Source organism: Passer montanus, unplaced genomic scaffold (assembly GCF_014805655.1).
Source record: "Passer montanus isolate IOZ18808 unplaced genomic scaffold, ASM1480565v1 scaffold211, whole genome shotgun sequence".
NCBI classification, from domain to species: Eukaryota; Metazoa; Chordata; class Aves; order Passeriformes; family Passeridae; genus Passer; species Passer montanus.
This window is the reverse complement of record NW_024366715.1, coordinates 169,686-190,268: the sequence shown is the minus strand read 5'-3', so window position 1 is coordinate 190,268 and position 20,583 is coordinate 169,686. Positions and strand designations below refer to the sequence as shown.

Sequence of the window (20,583 nt, the reverse complement as noted above, 5' to 3'; positions counted from 1 at the left end):
AGGAAGGAAGGAAGGAAGGAAGGAAGGAAGGAAGGAAGGAAGGAAGGAAGGAAGGAAGGAAGGAAGGAAGGAAGGAAGGAAGGATAAACTCAGAGGGGCCTGGTTTGGATATGTGCTGGCTGCTCTTCCTGGCAAATCCTTCTCTACACCAAGGGAAACTGAGGCACAGGGAACCTGGGGTGGAGCAGGAGGGTCCTGGCTGTGGGATCTGCCAAAATCCATCCCAGCTTCTTTCAGGTGCAGGGACCATGGAATCACAGAATCCTTAAAGCTGGAAAAGAGCTCCAAGATCAAGTCCAACCTCACCATTCCCTGAGCACAGATCCAGGTTGGCCATGATGGAGGGGAAGGGTCTGAGCCCAGGGAAGCTCTGGGGGCTCTTTGCTTTTCAAACAGATCCAAATCTAAGCTGTCCTCCCAGAAAAGTCCCCGGGCTCCAGCCCTGCCTTGCTCAGAGTGAGGGAAGAGGCCAAGAGAGCACCGAGGGGACTCCAGACCAGGGCTGGACACCCCAAACCTGCCCCTTGCAGCCACCCAAGGTCCAAACACCTCCAGGGAGGCTGGGCTGGACAGAACTGAAATGAGCCAGGGACTGAAGGGTTTGTTCTAGTTCGGGAAGATAGCTGAGATAATCCAAAATCATCCCAAAACCGATACAGGTGAGCAAAAACCAGCAGTGCCACAGGGAGTTTGACTCTCCAGCCTCATCCTCCCAGGGATGGGGAGAGCCTGGCTCAAACCCAGCTCCCACCCCGTGGGAATGTTCTGGAATCACCACCTCACGTCCATCCCAAACAAGGATTCATCCCTCACCTGTTTAGGCATCATTTTGCCTCAAATCTCTCTCTGCCCTGCTATTCCACACCAGCAGCAGCTTTGCCAGGGACCTCTATTCCTCTTGCCAACACTTCCCAGCTCTTCATGGGAATATCCATCCCTATTATCCCAGCCTCTGTGTGCTCCCTGAACCCTCTCCCAAGGCCCTCCAGCCTCCACAGGATCTCAAGGCTGGTTTCCAAGGCCCTCAGGCCCATCCTGAGGTTGGAAGGAGAAGCAGCCACAATCTGGGAAGGAACAAGTAGGATTTAGGCAGAAAGAGGCACAAAACAAGAGGGGAACCACTGCTGGGCAGGGAATAGAGGTTTATTCATCTGTTGCCTCCGGAAACTTGAGGCTGGTTTTAAAAAAAACCAAACAAAATAAAACCTAAAAATATATGAATTCAGCCATTTCCAGCACAATGAGATATAATTTCATGAGTCAACTTGTCCTCCTTGTGTTTCCACCACCCTTTAGCCCAACACAAACGGCCCACGGGAGGGAGGGCTCGACACCAGAGGGAATTGCAGGGTTTATTTAGGATGAATAAGGTTCCAAAGAGGGGAAAAGCACCCCAACACCTCCTCCAGGGACTGCCCATCCACATGGACATGAGACAAGGCCAGTGGAGACGTGACGGGGGAGCTGGAGGGGCTCAGAACCAGCTCCTGGGGGGCGGAGATGTCCCAGCGGGGGCTGCTCGGCGTGGTGGGGACCAGAGGGGCACCGGGGGCACAGCGAGGTCCTTTAGAGGATGGAGGGCACGGGGGAGCAGGGGCGCTGCCCCGCGGCTCCTGCCACGCCGTCTATGCTGCTCAGGCTCCGCGACTTTCCACAGCCTCGGGAAGAGAACACACAGGTTAGAGCCCAGCGCCGGGCTGAGCCCCACACCCCGAGCAACACCCCGAAAAACGCAGGAAGGGCTTTTTGGGGACAAGCAGGCTCCTCCAGAGCGTCCCTTCATGGAGCAGCCCGGCCAAATGCAGGGCTCAGTGAGGAGACCAAATTGCTCCTGGAGGGTGTTGGGTCCTGTTTCCCAAATTGCTCTGAATGAGTCTGGGGATTTTGTGGGCTGAAGCAGACGGGGAAAAGCAGCAGAACTCAAACAAATATGGGATCTGGAAGGAGTGATTCCCCCAGCTCTGGTTTTTACACCCCTGTAGCAGCAGGCTGCTGCTGACACCTTTCTGTGTGGAAAGGAGCAGGTAGACATGCTCATTATTTTCCATTAAAAATGGCATTAAAGAGCAAATATTTCTGTTTCTTTAAGCATGGGGACCCTTCACACTCCTCCAAAGAGCCAGGAATTTCTCCAGCTTTTATTGAAAAAGCAACAGCCAGAGGAAATGTTCTCGCAGGTCAAAAGCCACTTTTCTTGCTGGGAAGACACAAAGTCTTTGCACTGAAAATTGGATTTTTAGATCCACAAAGCAGCACTGCTAAGGATGAGTCTGTTCCCTGGATCTGCTGCCAAAACATGGAAAATTAATGCTGCTCCCAGCTGTGATGAGCCCAATGTCCCTGTGCCTGGACCTTCCCTGAGAGCACCTGGCTGAGCCAAGCCAGCCAAGCCTGAGCCTTCCCAAGGCACCAGCGGGATCCAGGGAAAGCAAAGAGCAGGGAAGCAGCGTTTGTGTGGGGGGAGCAGAGGGAGGCAGCTCCTGACAGCAGAAAAACAAGGTGATGGATGGCTCCTTCAGCAGTGCCAGGCTTGGAATCCCTCCCTGTGTCCTGCCCCAGGAGCTCGTGGCACATCTTTGGGTTCTGCCTGGCTGCCGCTGGTTTGGGCTCGGATCAGGGTCAAGGCTCACAGCAGAGCAGCCCCAGCATCACCCCCACACACCCCCAAGGTGCTGAGAGAGCAGCATCACCTGGGAAAGGCTCCAGAGCACTGCCTCTGCAGGCGTGGGGCTTGCCCCCTGTTTGTGGCTTTTCCCAGCCCCAGCAGGGATTCTTCAGCCCCCCGAGGAGACCCAGCTCCTCCAGCTGTGAAACAGAGGCAGGCCCAGGGGACAGACACCTAAACCTGTTGCTGACTCCAGCAGAGCTTTTCCCTCCCTGCAGTGGAAGCGGGAGCAGCAGCAGGCCTGAGGAGAAGAGCAATTTCCTTATTTACATCTTGGCACGGATCCACCCAGCGAGCGAGGAGGGAAACGAGCACAGCCCTGAGCTGGGGGGGAGCTGGGAGTTTCCCACCCACAGCAGCTGATGCAAAGACCACCCTGCTCCCCACAACACTCCCAAAAACTCGTTTTTCCTTCCCCTTGCTCTTTTCCCCGGGTGTGCTGAGGCTCTTGGAAGAGCTCAGGCGTTTCCCGCTGCCCTGGGCTGTGTGGGAAGCAGCTGTGCTGAGATCCAAGTGGTCCCTGAAAGCCTGGAGCACCCCCCAGCACCCAAACAGCCCCGAACAGTGGGGCAGGAGGTGTTATGGGCTCGGGGTTTGCTGGGGATGGGCCCTGCTGTGGGGTTTGTGGGGATGGGCTTTGCCCCTCGCTCTGAACTCTGAATAGAAAAGGTGCAAACAGGGATAGAAACAGGGTCAAAATCCCACTGCTCACTCTGATTAAGCCTCAACCATCACATTTTGGGACAGAACTTCATAAAATGTTTGATTTCCCTCTGCATTGGAGCTCCTGAACTCTGAATAGAAAGGGTGCAAACAGGGATAGAAACAGGGTCAAAATCCCACTGCTCACTCTGATTAAGCCTCAACCATCACATATAGGGGCAGAACTTCATAAAGATGTTTGATTTCCTTCTGCATTGGAGCTCTAGGGGCAAACCTGCCCCAAGCCCAACACTCCGTTCTCTCCATGAATTCATCCCAAGCCACACTTGCAGGAGCACCTGGGAGGAGCTCCAGACTCAGCCCCTCAAGGCTGGCGTGGTTTCCCACCGCACCCAGGGCCAGATAAAACCACAACTGGACAAGGGGGCTGTGCTCTGCTGGTCAGCTGATAGACAGAGCTGGTGTCCCAGTGACTCGCCCTGGGGTCACCCGGAGTCACTGGGATTGCTTCGGGAGTTAAAGAGCCCTGGGTGACCCCGGGGGCTCCTCCAGGCAGTGGCACTGAGGGCTGGGGGTGCCACACAGGCACGGCTGGGCGCTGTGGCACAGGGGATGGGCAGAGCAGGGAGGCAGCAGAGCCCAGGAACGTGCTGCTGCTGGGGGCAGAGGGTGGCACACAGCTCCTCTGGGGTCGTGTCCCTGTGCAAACTGGGCTGGTGCTCGGTCCCCCCAGCCAGGCAGCTCCAGGGGATGCCCCCGTGAGTGTTCCCAGCTTGATCCCATCCTGCATGCTCAGGATCATGGCCCTGCACTGACAGCAGGAAACCGAGTGAAAATCAGCTGCACCGTGCTCTACAGAGCCAGAAACTGCTGCTGTGCCATGTTAATGTGCTGATAAAGGAGGTGGAGCTCTTTGAGAGACACAGATGTGGCACTTGGGGACACGGCTTAGTGGCCAGGTGCTGGGGGAAGGTTGGAGCTCTTTTCCAGCCCAAGTGATTCCATGGTTCCATCCCAGCCAGTCTCACTGGCTGGGCTCACCCTGCCTCCACGTCCCTCCATCCAAGCAGAGCACAGGGCTTTTGTGCCAAGGCAGCCCCATGGCAAGGGTCTGCAGCCAGCAGGACACATTTTTGGGAAGGGCTTGCAGGACCCCGGGGCTGAGGGGAGATAAAGGCTCTGAAGCCATCCCTGGCAGCCAGGGAGCAGAGCAATACCTCTGCAGGCAGCCACAGGAGCAAGAAACACATTCCACATAGGAATCCACAGCACTCCAGCTCAATCTGCTCCAGGCTCAGCTCCAAGGGCAGGAGCAGCTCTTCTCTCTGAGCTGCCCCAACAAGACCAACCTGGAGCTGGGGTTAAGCCACGATGGATGCCGAGATCTGCAGCTTATTCCCAATCCAGCTCCCTCTCCTGATTTCCACAGCTTGCACAGACACCAGTACCTGTCCCAGGATCTGACAGATGGCCATCAGAGAGTCGGGCTCAGAACCAAGCTCATCTCAATTTGCAGAGCTGCCAACATCCCAGTACCAGAACAAACAGCCTCAGCAGGAGATAAATCAGGACCAAGGGAAGAGGCGCCTCTGCGGCTCCCAGCGGATTTTGGCCGGGGGCTGCTTTGCCCCCTGCTCACCTCTGCTCACCTCTGGTCACCTCTGGTCACCCAGAGAATGTCACTAGGCCAGCCCTGACCTCCCAGGACAGCGTCCCACCCGTCTGTCCCACAGCCCAAGCAGGACACTGAGGTTCCCCTTCCCAAAAGGTCTCAGGCCTCTCTGGAGCCCCTCTGGACAGCAGATCCAGCTTTCTCCAGGTGCAACCTCATTCCAGCAACGTGGGCATGAGTGACCCGTGCACACCTTCTGTTTTGAAGTGTAACAGGCACTCTGAAATTTGCAGGGAAGACACCAGAGCCCCCCAAGAACCATCACCACAGCTCCCTTTCAAAGAGCTGCTGTGCCACCACACAAGGACAGAAATCTCCTGGGCTCCTGAATCCAGTGATGGGATTTGGGAGTGAGTGAAAGCAGCTCTGGCTCCTCAACTCTTAGAGCTGCTCCACTTCTCCTGGCTTCAGTGGGACCAGATTCAAACGCTTCAGCTGAAGCCTGGCTTCAGCATTTTCTGAGGAGGAAAATCAGCTCTGGCTTTCATCTGTCTCCTCCATCCCTCCAGTTCAGCATTCCCTCTCCCAGTCTGGAGTGGGACTAAACCTCTCTCCCCTCTCCACATTAACAGAACCTGCTTCACAGGAAAAGGCACTTCCAGGGAAAAAACATCAGGCATTTCAAGCAGATATTTGATGGTACCCCAAGGATGAGCAAAGCTTTTCCTCTTTGTCCTCTTTCTGAGGCTGAGCAGCAATGCCAAAGGGAATCCTTGATTTCCCAGGAGGAAAGAACGAACTTCCTTCTACTACTGATAAATGTGACTGCACCCAAACACCTCCCTGTGCCCCACTCAGTCTGTGCCATGCCAAGAGTTCCAAAAGTAACAAACCCCGAGGCTCTCCAAAGCACCAACAGGTCCTGGGGAGCAGCTCAGGGATGCAGCACACCATCCCTGCTCCTGCCTGGTCCCAGCTCCCCGTACCTTGGTACCAGGGAGGTGGAAGTAGGTCAGCTCTGCAGCTACAGCATCCCACGCCACCCTGGACACACAGAACACTGCACAGCTGGGAAACTGAGCTGTGCCCTGAGAGTCAGCCCAGCAATCGAGGCTGCAGCTGGATTTTGGGGCGCTGGATTTACCCTCTCTGGGGCTGGAGCGCTGAGAGATGGGCAAAGGAGCAGAGAACTCTGGGACCAGGTTGAGGAAGATTTTGTTTTGTCATGGGGAGAAGAGTTTTGTGTTTTCCTGACTCATCTCCCCCTCAGTTTCCCATGGAAAGCCTCAACACTTAGCACAGCTCCTGTTCCAAAGCCAGAGGAGCCTTTCTGGCAGCCCCGAGCTGCTGGCAAGGCAGCACCTGACACATCGCAGCTCCCCACGCTCGAACCCGCCCAAAGCCACCACAGGGGAGAGGAGGGGAAAAGCCTCTGGATTTCTTTTTTTTCCTACTGAAAACCTTTTGGTCACCTTCAGCCACAACCTCACCATGTCCCCAGGAGAGATGTCCCACTCACACCATGCAGAGATGAGGGGTTGAAACCCAGGAGAAGAGCTGCAGGGGCAGAGGGAGGGCAGTGCAGCCAGCACGGGGTCACAGACCCCAAATGAGAGTCACAGAGCCTAAACAGGGATCACAGACCCCAAATGGGAGTTATAGACCCCAAATGAGAGTCACAGAGTCTAAAGAGTGATCACAGACCCCAAACAGGGGTCATAGACCCCAAATAGGAGTCACAGAGCCTAAACAGGGATCACAGACCCTAAATGGGACTTATAGACTCCAAATGAGTCACAGAGTCTAAACAGTGATCGCAGCCCCAAACAGGGGTCATAGACCCCAAATAGGAGTCACAGAGCCTAAACAGGAGTCACACACCCTAAATGGGAATTGTGGACCCCAAATGGGAGTCACAGACATCAAATAGGAGTTACAGACCCCAAATGGGAGTCACAGACCCCAAATGAGAGTCACAGAGCCTAAACAGGAGTCACACACCCTAAATGGGAGTTATAGACCCCAAATGGGAGTCACAGACATCAAACGGGAGTTACAGACCCCAAATGGGAGTCATAGACCCCAAATGGGAGTCACAGACCCCAAATGAGAGTCACAGACCCCAAATGGGAGCCACAGAGCCTAAACAGGAGTCACACACCCTAAATGGGAGTTATAGACCCCAAATGGGGGTCACAGACCCCAAACGGGGGGCACAGACTCCAAATGGGAGTCACAGACCCCAAATGGGAGTTATAGACCCCAAATGGGAATCATAGACCCTAAATGGGGGTCACAGACCCAAAATGGCAGTCACAGACCCCAAAAGGGAGTCACAGACCCCAAACAGGGATCACAGACCCCAAACGGGGGTCACAGAGCCCAAACAGGGATCACAGACCCCAAAGGTGGTCATAGACCCCAAATGGGAGTCACACACCCCAAAAGGGAATCACAGACCCCAAACAGGGATCACAGACCCCAAAGGGGGATCACAGACCCCAAAGGGGGATCATAGACCCCAAACGGGAGTCACAGACTCCAAATGGGAGTCACACACCCCAAATGGGAGTTATAGAACCCAAACAGGGATCACAGACCCCAAAGGTGGTCATAGACCCCAAATGGGAGTCACAGACTCCAAATGGGAGTCACACACCCCAAATGGGAGTTATAGAACCCAAACAGGGATCACAGATCCCAAATGGGAGTCACAGACCCTAAATGGGAGTCACAGACCCCAAACATGGATTACAGACCCCAAATGGCAGTCATAGACCCCAAATTGGAGTCACAGACCCAAACGGGAGTTATAGACCCCAAATGGGGGTCACAGACCCCAAATGGCGGTGACTGGGGAGGAGAACACAAAATGTGGAGCCAGCACAGAGAGAAATGTGTTGGATGGAGGTGAAGCAGATGGAGGGGCAGGGAGATGCGGATTTGGGGAGCAGAGGACAGCCAGGCAGATGGATGGAGATGAAGCAGCCTTGGATCAGCCCAACAAAGCTGCCCTCAGCCTCCACCTCTCCCTCCCAGGCAGGTCCTGCTCCCACCTGCAGCCGTACCTTTCTGGATGCCTCCATCTGCCGCACAGGAGAAGTCCCCCGTGGCCAGCAGGAAGCACGTGGAGGATTTCTTGTTCTTGTCCCGGGTGCTGGAGCGCCGCATCGGCCGCTTCTCCTCGTCCGCCGGGGACAGCGGCTGCTCCTCAGCTGACAGCACCACGTTGGCCTCGCCGTTCTGCTTGGAGTCTGCAGGGAGGGGCAGAGACCCATGAGCAGCTGACAAACCGCAGCACAAAGTGCTCAGGGTGGCCAGGAGGGGCTGGTGCTTCCACCAAGGAGGCACAAGAGCAGGCTGCAGGTGGCACAGAGCAACACCAAGCAGTTCAGGTGCTGATCCCAGCCTGGACGCGCTCATTTAGAGCAGCCAGGGGAGCAGGACAAACACAGATATGATTCCAAGCAGCTCTAGTCCTGCTGAGGGTTATAAAACCTGCATGAACCCAAAGCTGGGGATGAAACACCCCAGGTTTTTGAGATCCACCCACCTAATCAGAGGGAATTAGCTCTCCAAAATTCACACTGCTGAGGAATGGGCTGCTCGGGGTGGTGGGAAGTGCTAATTTATGTCCCCTGGCTCCCTGGTGCCTTGGCTGAGAGGATGCTCTGCCACGTGAGGGCCTGGCCTGGGCTCCTGGCTCCAACTGCTCCCTGCTGCCAGGGATCCTGGGCAGATGGGATTCACAGGCATGTGGGAAAAGATTTATAAAGGGAACGAGCTGTTTGGGGCACCCAGAGCTCCGTTTCCTCAGCAGGGAAAGCCCCATCCCTGTTGAACGCCTCAGTGCTGGTGCAGGACACAACCCCACCATGGTGCCCCAGACACCCCAGAGGTGCCACTGGCAGCAAACCGAGACAAAAGGGGCAGAGCAGCCACCAGGGCCAGCACTGCCAGTGGGGCAGGGCACACACAGATCCCCAAGGGTCACAGCCCAAGGCATGGTGCCCACAACACAAGGCATGGTGCCCACAGCCCAAGGCTTGGTGCCCACAGCCCAAGGGATGGTGCCCACAGCCTAAGGGATGGTGCCCACAGCCCAAGGGATGGTGCCCACAGCTGCCCACAGCTGGGGCTCTGCCTTCTGCTGATCCTAAGGAAAGATTGGCCAGCCCCTAAACTCCAGCTCAGTGCACGAGACCAAAAAAAAGAGAAATGTCCAGGGATTGGTTTTGCTCAGGATTTGGAGCAGCAGTGCAGGGATTCTGTCCACCAGCAGATGAATGAGGAGGTGGGGTCAAGCCCCAGGGAATGCCCCTGGATTTATCAATTTTGGTGAAAGTTACCCTGATTTATGGTGGGAGGAAGCAAAGGAAAAATCTGTGCCAAGGGCATGACCAGGCTAACATGAGAGTAGGGTGAGTGGCCTTACCTCTGTCACTGTGAGGGAGAGGTGGGTTAGGCAGGGACACCTTGAAAGCCACCACGGTGACTTTCTGTGCCATTAGGAGGGAAGGACGTGGCTTTTGGGAAAGCAGGTGGCCTTTCCCCCCTGCCTGGATGGGGGATTTGAGCTGCAGTGCCCTGCTCCACCAGCATGGCCCCCAACACCCTCACACCTGAGGAGCCCCACCCAGGGCTGGGGGCCACATCCTGCACCATCCCCGGGGACATGGGGACCAAACAAATTGCCCTGAGGGCTCCCGGAGGTCTCCCCCTCCCTCGGCCCCACCTTTGGGGTCTCACCTGACCGTTTGCGCTCAGTCGCCCCCTCCTCTACTGCCAGTGGGCAGGTGTCACTCTGGGTGCTGTTCCGGGGCGAGTTCTCCTCGGATTTGCCGAAGGTGGGGGAGTCCAGCGGGGCCGGACGGGGTATATGCTTTTTCTTCTTCTTTGGCAGCTTCTGCTTGGCCATGGCCAAGGAATAGTACATCCCAAAGTTATTGACGATGACGGGCACGGGCATGGCGATGGTCAGCACCCCGGCCAGGGCGCACAGGGCCCCCACCACCATCCCCGACCAGGTCTTGGGGTACATGTCACCATAGCCCAGGGTCGTCATCGTCACCACGGCCCACCAGAAGCCGATGGGGATGTTCTTAAAGTGAGTGTGGTCACTCCCGGTGGGGTCGGACGTCTTGGCTCCGATCCGCTCGGCGTAGTAGATCATGGTGGCGAAAATCAAGACCCCCAAGGCGAGGAAGATGATGAGGAGCAGGAACTCGTTGGTGCTGGCCCGCAGCGTGTGGCCCAGCACCCGGAGACCCACAAAGTGCCGCGTCAGCTTGAAGATCCGGAGGATGCGGACGAAGCGCACCACCCGCAGGAAGCCCAGCACGTCCCGGGCAGCTTTGGAGGACAGGCCACTGAGACCCACCTCCAGGTAGAAGGGCAAGATGGCCACGAAGTCAATGATGTTGAGCAGGTTTTTAATGAAGAGAAGCTTATCTGGGCAGCAGATGATGCGAACCAGGAACTCGAGGGTAAACCACAGCACGCAGACCCCTTCGATGTAGGTGAGGATGGGCTCCGTCTCCACTTTGTGGGTCAGCAGCACCGTCGTGGTGTTGCCAACCACCAGGGTCTCCGTCACGTTGACGTCGATGTTGAAGGCCTCGTGTGTCTCCAGGCAGAAGGTTGTGATGGAGACCAGGATGAAGAAAAGCGAGGCGAAAGCAACCACCTGTGAAAGTGAAAGTTACAGGGGCCGTGAGCTGATGTGGGGCAACTTCTTCTGTTTGGAGGAGGTCAAAACACTCCAGATGCTGCCACCCACTGCCCCAAAACCACGGGTGGAGAATGAGGAGGGATCCCTGGACCTGTCCCATGTGTTGACAGCAAACCTCAGTGCCTGGGGCCATCAGCCCAGGACCTTTCTCCAAGTGCTATGATCTGTGCAGGAGAAGGTGTGCTGGGCTCCGGCTGAAAGATGTGCAGTGTGGGGATGGGGGGAAACTGGGACAGTCTGGGCCTGGAGCAATCTTCCAATGGGAACTGACATGAAAAGGGAATTTTGACAGGACAAATTCAAAGGGCTTTCCCCCACACTAATCACAAACCCCTCGAGATGCCAGGTTCACACTGTTCACAGCCATGAGCTTTGGGGTCTGGATGTGTCAGAGACACCATTCACCCCCTCCCTGAGGGTCAGTGGTGGGTGATGTGCCCACAGAAGGTCCAGGACTGGGAGGGCAGGATGAGGAGGGGAGCAGGCAGAGCTCAGCCTCCTGCTAATGCTGGACCTTGTGACACCCAGATGTTCCCATTTCTCCACTCTGCCCAAGCAGGGAGACCATTGTCCCCTCCACGTCACCTCCTCCTTCCTTCTCACTTCAGATGGGGGTGAGGAGGGGCCAGCAGCACGCACTGGAAGTCACAGGCTGTGTCACCACGTTCCACCTTGTACTCCCATCAATCCTGCTCAGCTCCCCCCTCTCTTCCTCGCAAGCCCATTTACCTGGAGCATGCTCCAAGAGCCAACCCCCCCAAAAACCAAAAAACCTTCAGAGCAGAAAAACCCCTGTTCTACCTCCCTGCAGCACAAAAGCACGGTGGTTTCAGCTTCCCAGAGCAGGTCCTGCTGCAGCCCCTTTGCACCAGCAGGACGTGTGACCTTTTGCTGCCAAAGCCACCCAGGGCCGCGCCCGGCGGAGCCGCACCGCGAGGCTGCTGCGGGCGACAGCCCTGCTCCTCGGCCGGAGTGAATCAGCAGCAGAGACAGCCTGAGTCACGCTGGAGAAACACCCGACCCCCGCCACCGCCGTGCCCTGCCGGCAGCCCCGAGCCTGCCAGGGGCGTCCTTGAGGGCTGTCCCCAAGGGCAGACCCGCGTGGGTTCGTCTAGAGAGCGACAGCCCTGCAGGAGTGCGGTGTGAAGTTTAAATCAGGCATTAAATGATGGGGAAACCTCTGGAAGATGATTCTCCTGCCCCAGTGAGGAACACCTGCTCGGGGATGGAGTGAGTGCTCCTCACCCCTCAGTCAGACCCCTCTGAACCGTGCTTGGGGATTCGCTCTGAAGGCTGGCCTGTCGTGTGCAATTTGGGAAACAAATCCAGCAAAGCTGGGATCTTAAAGCAAGGCCAGCTTAACCAGACAAGTGTCTCTACACAGTGATGGCACAGCCAAAATAATCTGCTTTTCAGCTGAGGGCTGAGTCACGTTCCTGAGCTTCCCTGTATGGGGAATCTTGGGAGAACCTGAAGAGTAAAAATTTAGACTTAAAGTAAAGTAGAAAGAAAAAAATCCCCACGAGGGGAGTGAGACCATGAAAACACTTGAGTAATGAAGCAGCCCTGCTGCTGGGTGTGAGGTGAGACCTGATTTAGCCCAAGGAGCAAAATCAGCCTTTAAAAATAGAAGTTGGGTTCACAGCCAGTGCCAAACATCGTGTCCCCCCAGAGTGCTGCTCCAGTTCTGTGTCTGACCCAAGATGTCTCACCTCAGCCACTGCTCCAAACTCAAGTCCTTTTCCAAAACTATCTTTAAAATGAAATAAAACCTATGTATAAACGCAGTACTACCAAAACACACCAAACAAGTCCTCCAGAACCTGCTGATGTTCTACACAATATTGTCCTGCACTCAACAGCTTGCCATAGGTGTCACCAAAAAATCCATGACCCTACAGAGGGTGACTAGCCTGAAAGTCCCCATGAAAGTGAGGTCAGGACTCTCCAAGTTGGGCTGCAAAGGGAAAAAGCAGTGAGGAGCTGCACGGAAGAAGAGTTTGGACATAGAGGTAAAACCAGAGCAGTTCCCCATGGGGAGGAAAAGTGCCAGGCTCCAGCTGGGACAGCAGCTGCACCAGGGACCAAACATTCCCTGAGTGAGGAGCCAGGGACCCCGCGGCCATCGATGGTGCACGGAGAGGAGGCTAAAACATGGGAGAGATTTCCAACCGCGTGCTCACACTGCTGCCAGCTCAGAAGTGCTGGAGGGAGGGAAAGGTGGAAATAATGAGGAGCCAACTGAGTCAGGGCCTGAGGGGCTGCTCCGTGGAGAGGAGGAGCGACGACTGACCAGAGAAATTCAGCTCTTGAGACTCTTAGTCACGGCTGGCACACAGAGAGGGGGAGAGTTTGTATGGACAGCCTGGGACTGCTGCTTCCCAAGGTTTGGCAGCCTGCTGTTCAGCTGCTTCAGCACATTCCCTGCAGCCAGCAGCACCCTGTGGCTCTGGCAAGAAAGGGGGAGCCCCCAAAATGGGGTGTCAAAGCAATCCCAACCACTGCAAACGTCACCCACCAGCAAAGCCAGGGCAGCACCAGGAATGTTGGACCCACACGAATCCTGCAGCATCCTGGCGCTGGATGGTGACTCCAGCCAGGAACTTGGGCTGGTTGCGTTGCTCTGTGCCTCAGTTTCCCCTCTTGCCAGAGCAGTTCTCCTAAGCTGTGGCAAAACTACACTGGTATTTTTTCCTGTTGCCTCTGGAAGTTGATCGTTCCCATGGCACTGCTGAGCTGAACACTTATCTAGAGCACTGAGAAGGAAGCAGGGAGATCCCAGTGCAGACTGGTCCCACTTCAGCCCCAGCTGGGCCTCAATCACCATCTCTGCTCCCTCCAGTACATTCCTCCTGCTAAAGCCTCTCCAGGACCAGCTCAGCACACAGGAAAAGCAGAACCAAATGACACCGGGGGAAAAAAAGGAGTGGAATTATTGTGCTTGGGTATATTTTTAATTTTGTTTAATTTTTTATTTGGAGCTTTACACCACTCAGAGCATCTCTCCAAGGTGAAGAGCCCTCAGGGATGGGCAGAGGAGGGGGCACCCTTTTAAAATAGGTTCAGCTCTTGCTGCCCGAGCATTCTCTGTGTTTGTTGCTCTAACATTTGCTGCAAAAACACCTCCTTGCCAAACTGACCCCTGCCCTGTGTGCTGCTCGTGGGTGTGAAATGCCTGCAGAATTTCTTACCATTGATGGGGATTTTTTACACCTCTAAATGCATCCAGAATTCATCTCCATCCCAACTGCCTGCCTGGGTGTGTGTGTGGCAGATTTATAAGCTGGGCGTGCCAGGGGCTGGGTGGGTATTGGGGGGTCAGGGCAGAGCTTTGGGGATGATCTGTGAGGAGCTGGGAGAGGAGACACATGCACAGAGCAGCGCCTGAGGGCCAGGCTGGGAGCCTGGCACGTCCTGGGCACGTCAGCACCCATGGGGAGGGACAGCCCGCGTGCCCAGGGAGGGTGGGGGGTCTCTGGTGTGTGCACAAGCTCACATGTGCACACACACAGTACCAGGGCCTTGTGTGGGGAGGGGGCTGCAGGACCGTGCTGGGGTGTCAGCGGTGCCTGATGGGCTCTGTGAGACGTGGGGGTGGCCCTGGTGGGGACAGGGTGTACAGGGGCACGGGGTGTCCTTTGGGGCTGTGGGCCCTACACGTGAGGAGGATGAGATGCTTGGGGAGAGCCATGAGGATCCCGTTCACTGCAGGACCCGACCCCCAGCCCTGACATCCACTCCACACCTGGGCTGTTCAATGTGGGTTTTGGCATCGTGCAGCCCAGCAGGAGGAACCCAAATATCCTATCCTAGAGCATCCTGAAACTCTGCCAGGAGCCAGCCCTGCCAAGGACAATCCCTCATCTCCGTGTGCCCAGGAGGTGCCCAGGGAGTGCTTGAGGGTGCAAAGGGGGCAGGGATTGCTCTTGCCCCCAGTTTCAGCCCAGCTCTCCCAGATGTGATGCGCTGGGAGGCGACTGGCAGACAATGGAAGAGCTGTCCTGTAGGACGGGACACGGCCCACGTGCCCCACAGTCGGAGTGGGACAGTTATGGCAGGGCCTCGTGTAACCCACCAGGATGGGCCTTGCCCTCGGGGACGGGGAGGTCACAACCCCGGCACGGCCCCATCCACCCCACCTCCCTCCGCCGCCTTTCGGGAGCTTACCCTTGCCGCCTTGGACGAGTAGGGATCCTCAAAGAGCGCCCACATCTTGGGCTGCCAGTTCCGGCAGCAGCCACCCCCTCCGGCCGCCCCTGCCGCCCCCGGGGGCCTGTCATCCATGCCCAGGCGCTGAAGGGCCATCTCCCTACCCCCTTCCTCTTCAGCCTCCTCTCCGCCAGCCCCTCCGCCAGGCTCGGGACTCTCGAAGATGTCCAGGGCCTCCTCGGCGTCGCGGTGCTGGCGGTAGGTCATCCAGCAGCAGGGCTCCACGTCGGTCTCGTCGATGCCCCAGTAGGTGAGCTCCTCCTCGAAGAGGGGCCCGCAGATGTCCGCGGGGCAGTGCAGCTTCCCGGTGCGGTAGTAGTTGAGCACGTAGGAGAAGATCCCGGGGTGCCGGTCGAAGAAGAACTCGTTGCTTTTGCCATCAAAGTCAAAGTTGCTCTGGGCATCGGGGTCGGCCAGCCAGGCCAGGCGCGTGCCCGGCAAAGTCCGCAGGGTGCTTTTGTAGGTCTCATGCCGGGTGCCACCTACGTTGATGGTGATCTTGTCCGACTCTTCCCCTTTGCCCATCTCTTCCTTCAGGCATGTTTTGGAGGGTGGTTTGTTCCCAGACTTGCGTCCACGGTAGGAGGAGACACACACCGAGCTGATCATAGATTTCGGTGGATGGGAGATGCCCACAACGTGCACCCTTCCTCCGGGCGAGGAGCCGGGGCTCAGCGAAGGCGGGAGGGGAGGACAGAGATGGGACTGGGGAGGGGAAGAGGGGGGGCTCAGCCTTGGCTCTGGCCTCGGGGGGAGCAGGCTGGAGCCGCGCCGGACACCGCTGGCTGCCGGGGGACAGCAGGGGAGGCTGCAACCTCCACCCCCTCCAAAGCCACCCCCCCCCAAATAAAACCGCCCTAAACCGGGAGCCAGCCCAGCCCCGCCGGGCAGCAACAAGTGCGGGATGGAGGGGCCAGCAGCGGGCGGGGGGGTGCGGCAGCCGGCGGGGCTGCGGGCCCGGCCGGGAGGATGCTGGGCAAGGGATGGGGGATGCTGAGCCCGGCCGGGCGCTGTGTCCCCCCCTCCCGGTACCTGCAGCGCCAGGCGCGGGGGGGCCCCGCCGCCCTCCCCTCCCGCTCCGGCGGCTCTGCGCTCCCTCCGCCCCCCCGGGCCGGCTCGGCAGGAGGCGGCGGCCGGGGGGCTCTTCCCCGCTTGCCGGCGGAGAGAAGGGGGGATGGATGCGCCCTCTCCGCCTCCCTTCCCGCTCTCCCCCCGCCCGGGGGTCCCCGTTCACGCGTGGCCGGGCCGGGGGGGCCTGTTGCGCCCCGGCGGTGCCTCCCCGCGGGGCTCGGCAAGAGGGAGGCGGCGGGAGCGCTGCGGGGCTCGGCGGGGTTTTATAGGGCTGGGAGCGAGCGGTGGGGTTACGAGAACCGGCGCCGCCCCGCCGGGGGGCTGGGGACCCCCCCCCCCCCCGCCCCCCCCCCCCGCCCCCCCCCCCCCGGGGGGACAGGATCGGGGCTGGGGGGGGGGAGGTACCCACGACCCCCCCCACNCCCCCCCCGCCGCTGCCCTCCCTCTCCTCCCCACATCCATCCCTCCCCTCCATCCTCCCTTCCCTCCATCCATCCTTTCATCCCCTCCACCCCCGGCCCAACCCTCCGCCTACCCCCGGTCCCCCGCACCCCCCGGCACCGGCTCACCTCCCCGCGGGGCCCGACGTGCCGGTGGGGGTCTCGGGGGGTCGGTGTCAGCGAGGAGTGAGCCCCGGACACCCCAGCTCCTCTTCGCGCCGGAGGGGAAATGCAGCCCAGAGCTGCCTGCGGATCTGGAGCCAGCTCTTGGCAGAGGCTCCCGCAGATCCCATCCCTCCCTGGCTCGCGATCCCTCGCTCACCGAGAGGTCAGGAGAGACCGACCCCGGGGCCGGTGGGGAGCTGGGAGGCTGCACTCAGAGCTGACCCCCCTTCCCTCCCACCGCCCTCCCCGAGCATCTCTCCGCCCTGTTTCTGCTCCTGCGTGCGAGATGCCCCTTTCCCGCAGCGGCTGCCGGGGCTCGGGGCACCAACCCCCCCAGCCCCCGGGGCCCTTCCCCTAAACCCCTCCCTGGGGGGCTCCGAGCCCCCCGGGACGCTGCTGGTGCTCAGCTCCCGGGGCTGGCGAGGGGGTGACGGGTTGCGGTGCCCCGGGCCGAGGCTGCCCCCCAGGCGGAGACCCGAGGCACTCATCGCTGTTTACCCCAGCTCCGGCAGTGCTGGCGCTGCTGCACCCGGGGCGTGGGGGATGCTTTGGGCTCACAGAAGGGACCCAAGCCCAGCACAGGCCTGGGGTTGGCGTGCGGGCTCACCCAGGAGGGGCAGCACTTGGGTGAGGGAGTTCTTGGTGCAGGGTGAGTGGGGATGCTGCCTCAGCACCCCTCTCTGCACCTCCCCGGGCTGTGCACTGTCACCCCCCAGGGCCCCTCCTCACCCCCCGCCCAGGTTTGTCCCCCCCTGTTTGTGATGTGCCCCCAAAATCCAGGGAGCACTGGGGGGAAATGCTCCACCCAAAAACACCCACGAGGCACGAGAGCCACGCTGCAATCTTACCACCAAGAGAGCCCCAAGAAAGCTCCAAGTGTGGCTGCAACTCCACGGCTTCCAGGGCCGGATCCGGAGCGGGTGGAGGCTGCCGGAGCTCCACACCCAAAGCAGCCCGAGCTGCCCCCGCGGGAGAGCCTGGAGCCCGAGGGAAAAGCGTGCTGGAAAGATCGAGCCTTGCATCACCGGCCAGGCGTCGCGGCTCGGCTCCTCATCGCCGTCATGCCGGTTTGGCCAGGAGGGAGGAATGCTGCGACCCGAGGCTAATATTTTATCTGCCGACTTTCATCCCGCCAGGAAAAGCTCCGTGCACCCAAGCGCGGCCGTTCCTGGGGTGGGAGGAGGTGGCCAAGCAGACAAATGAGTTGTTTCTGGGGAAGGAAGAGATCTTTTAGCCAGCAACACCCGCCCAAAGCTGTCTGCTCTCTAAATATGCCGTCTGATTTTTAATGTCCATGGGAAAAAAGAAAAGGAAAAAAAAAAAAAAAAGAAAAGAGAGAGAGAGAGAAGGAGAGAAAAAAATGGAAAGAGCTGGATAAATAAGGGCCTTTTGGAGCAAGGAGTCACTTCTGCAGGGATGTCCTGCGAGGCTCAAGGCATCTCAGATAACATCCAAAGGATGGAATGAAGAGCAGGGCCTGGAAGATCTCGAGGAGGATCAGCTGTAACCTGGAAAGCCTTGGGTGGGTGCTGAGGACATGGGGAGGGGTCTCTGGGTCACCATGGCCTCTTCCCCTGACCCAGCACAGCACCTGAGCCTGGCCCAAGGTCCTGAACATCAGGGACATCCCCAGAGCTGGGGAGAGAGCAGCAGGAGAGAGCAGGGGATGCTCGGGGGGCTGAGTGGCCCCACAGAGAGGCTGGGGGCACGCTGGGACCCCCCAGGCTCTCTGTCCATGGAAGGACAGAGGAGGGTGGAGTGCAGCAGTTTAGGGAGAGACAGTCCTGGTTTGGTGTAGAAATAGCCAAACCAACCTCTCCAGGTCCTCCCGGGCCAGAATCTCGTTAATGAAAGATCTGTTGTCCTCAGGAACCCCTGGATGCTCCAAACAAGGTCTCTGCCCTCGGGTTTCTGGTGGGATTCATCTCTGATCTGTGTGTGTGGCTCCCACAGCACTCCCCTCCCCAGGGTGTGATCCCCAAGAAACCTCCAAGACTCTCTCTTGGAGCTGGGTCTTCCCAAAAAAAGCTCTCACAAGCCCTGGACAAGCTGTGTCTCTGCTCTCTGCCTCTGCCAGGTGATTTTTTCAGCTGCAATTCCTCATTTCAGCAGCGCAGGTTACACTGACAGACTCTGCAGCCCCATCCCTGCGCGAGCTCAGCCTGGAGGGGCAGCTCGCCCCATTCCCGGGTGGGGAGCGCTCCCCGGACTGCTGCGTGTCCCTTGCTTGTCACACAGTGCCACCTCGTGTCCTGCGCTCCGTGGAGCCCCGGCAGGCAGAACACGGGCGCCGGAGCCTGGCGGGGTCTGGGGAGGATCTGGCTCCATCCTCGGCATCGCTGACGCAATTTGGCTCCGTGAAAGCAGCCTGGGGGCTGGGCTGGAGCGAGGACAGCGGTGGGCATGGCCCGGCTTTGGAGTGAGCGAGAGCGGCTCGTGCGGGGGGCTGTGCCTCGGTTTCCCTGTCTGGAAGCGTCAGGATGTCCTTTCCTCCCCGAGGTGCCCAGGGAATCACAGCAGACGCCGCTGTAGCAGCTCCACCTCGTGTCCGAACACACCTCGTGCCCGGAGCCTGGTCCAGAGCTGTTTTGAGGTGGGACACCCAAAACCCACCCCCACATCCACAGCAACGTCCTTCACCTCCCAGCAGGCTCTGAAACCTCCCTCCCTCGCTGTCACAGGAAGTTCAATATTTATGGGGTTTTAAAACAGAATGTATTTGGCTTAAATCCCACATTTGGGCCCATTTCTGTGTCATTTTTTCAGCCCCCACGGGCCAGAATCGCCCCCCTCCAGTTTGTTTTTCTCACCTGTTTTCAGGAAGCCCCTGGCACTGGGATTTTCTGGCCCCTCTCAGCCCCTGGGAGCACAGGATGGGCTGAGTTTGGCAGGTTCAGCACAGCAGTGACACCAAACTGTGTCCCACGGGGCACTTGGCATTGCCCTGAGCTGGGATCTCCATCCCTGCTCCCCCAGACTGGGCTGTGCTGGGGTCAGAGCTGCCCCTCGTGTCCCACTGTCCTGCTCATCACTCCTGGGGGATGTTTCCCCCAGAGCTGGGTCCTGGATGTCCTCTGGGACACGGAGAGCCCTGTGCCACCTCCTGTCCCCTCCCTGGGCAGTGCTGCTCCTCCAGCCGTGTCAGACACTTAGCCCAGTCACAGAATTCACAGAATTCACAGAATTCACAGAATTCACAGAATCACCAGGTTGGAAGAGACCTTCAAGGTCACCGAGTCCAGCCCAGCCCCAACACCTCAACTGAACCCTGGCCCCCAGTGCCACATCCAGGCTTTGTTAAACACCCAGGGATGGTTACTGCACCACCTCCCCATTCCAGACCTTTATCACCCTTTGCATGAAAAACTTTTTCCTGATATCCAACCTAAATTTCCCTTGGTGCAGCTTGAGGCTGTGTCCTCTGGTTCTGTCAGTGCTGCACCAACAATTCCAGATGGTGCCGAGACCTTCCCTGCCTCCCCACAGCTGCCCCTGCATGGGGACAGGTTCAGCTCATGGCTGTGGCAGTGTCCCCATGCGTGGTGGCATCCCCAGGGCAGGGATCTCCTCTGGATCCATCTCTCCTGATCTCTTCCCTCCTTCCTCCTGCTCCCTGAAGCAGCCGTGGAGAAGCCAAGCAAGCCAGCAGAGATGGGAGGGAAGGGGAGAGGCAGCTCTGCTCCCCAGCTAGCCTGAGCTAATTCCCAGCAGCTGGAGTCATCTGGGATTGCTGGAAAGCCCAGCTCCTTCTCCAGACTCCGGCAGTCAGGATAAGCCAGCAGCACTGCTAGCAGGGCGCTGTGCAGAGGAGCAGACCAGTCCCAGCGCCCTGGAAAACCACGGGGTACTGGTTAAACTGGGCCAGGAGGGAAAAGAACCTCCACAGGCTCCTGAGGCACCCACAGACAGCTCGCTCTGAGCAAGGCCCAGGCAGAGGCTGGTGCTGGGTGGAGGAAGGGATGAGGGGAGACAGAAGGACAACAGTGGGACACACAGGGAAGGACAGACCTCAACACCCGTGCGCCCT

At 58.5% G+C, this 20,583-nt stretch overlaps 1 protein-coding gene across 3 annotated transcripts in view; it reads right to left on the bottom strand.

Annotated features, from left to right (window-relative positions):
- KCNC4 (potassium voltage-gated channel subfamily C member 4) overlaps positions 1-17,740 on the bottom strand; it is a 23,924-nt gene extending 6,184 nt beyond the window's left edge. The window contains exons 1-5 of one of the 3 annotated variants that reach the window (XM_039709519.1): positions 17,405-17,740; positions 14,839-15,585; positions 9,690-10,626; positions 8,009-8,194; positions 1,153-1,658 (exon numbers count right to left, since the gene is read on the bottom strand). In XM_039709519.1, coding sequence (XP_039565453.1) covers positions 1,567-1,658; positions 8,009-8,194; positions 9,690-10,626; positions 14,839-15,585; positions 17,405-17,578 — 2,136 coding nt within the window. In that variant the 5' untranslated portion in view covers positions 17,579-17,740 and the 3' untranslated portion in view covers positions 1,153-1,566. Of the gene's footprint in view, positions 1-1,152; positions 1,659-8,008; positions 8,195-9,689; positions 10,627-14,838; positions 15,586-16,520; positions 17,365-17,404 lie in introns of those variants that run through there. The other 2 variants (XM_039709521.1, XM_039709520.1) reach the window with 2 other exon arrangements.
- Between the last annotated feature and the right edge of the window lie 2,843 nt (positions 17,741-20,583).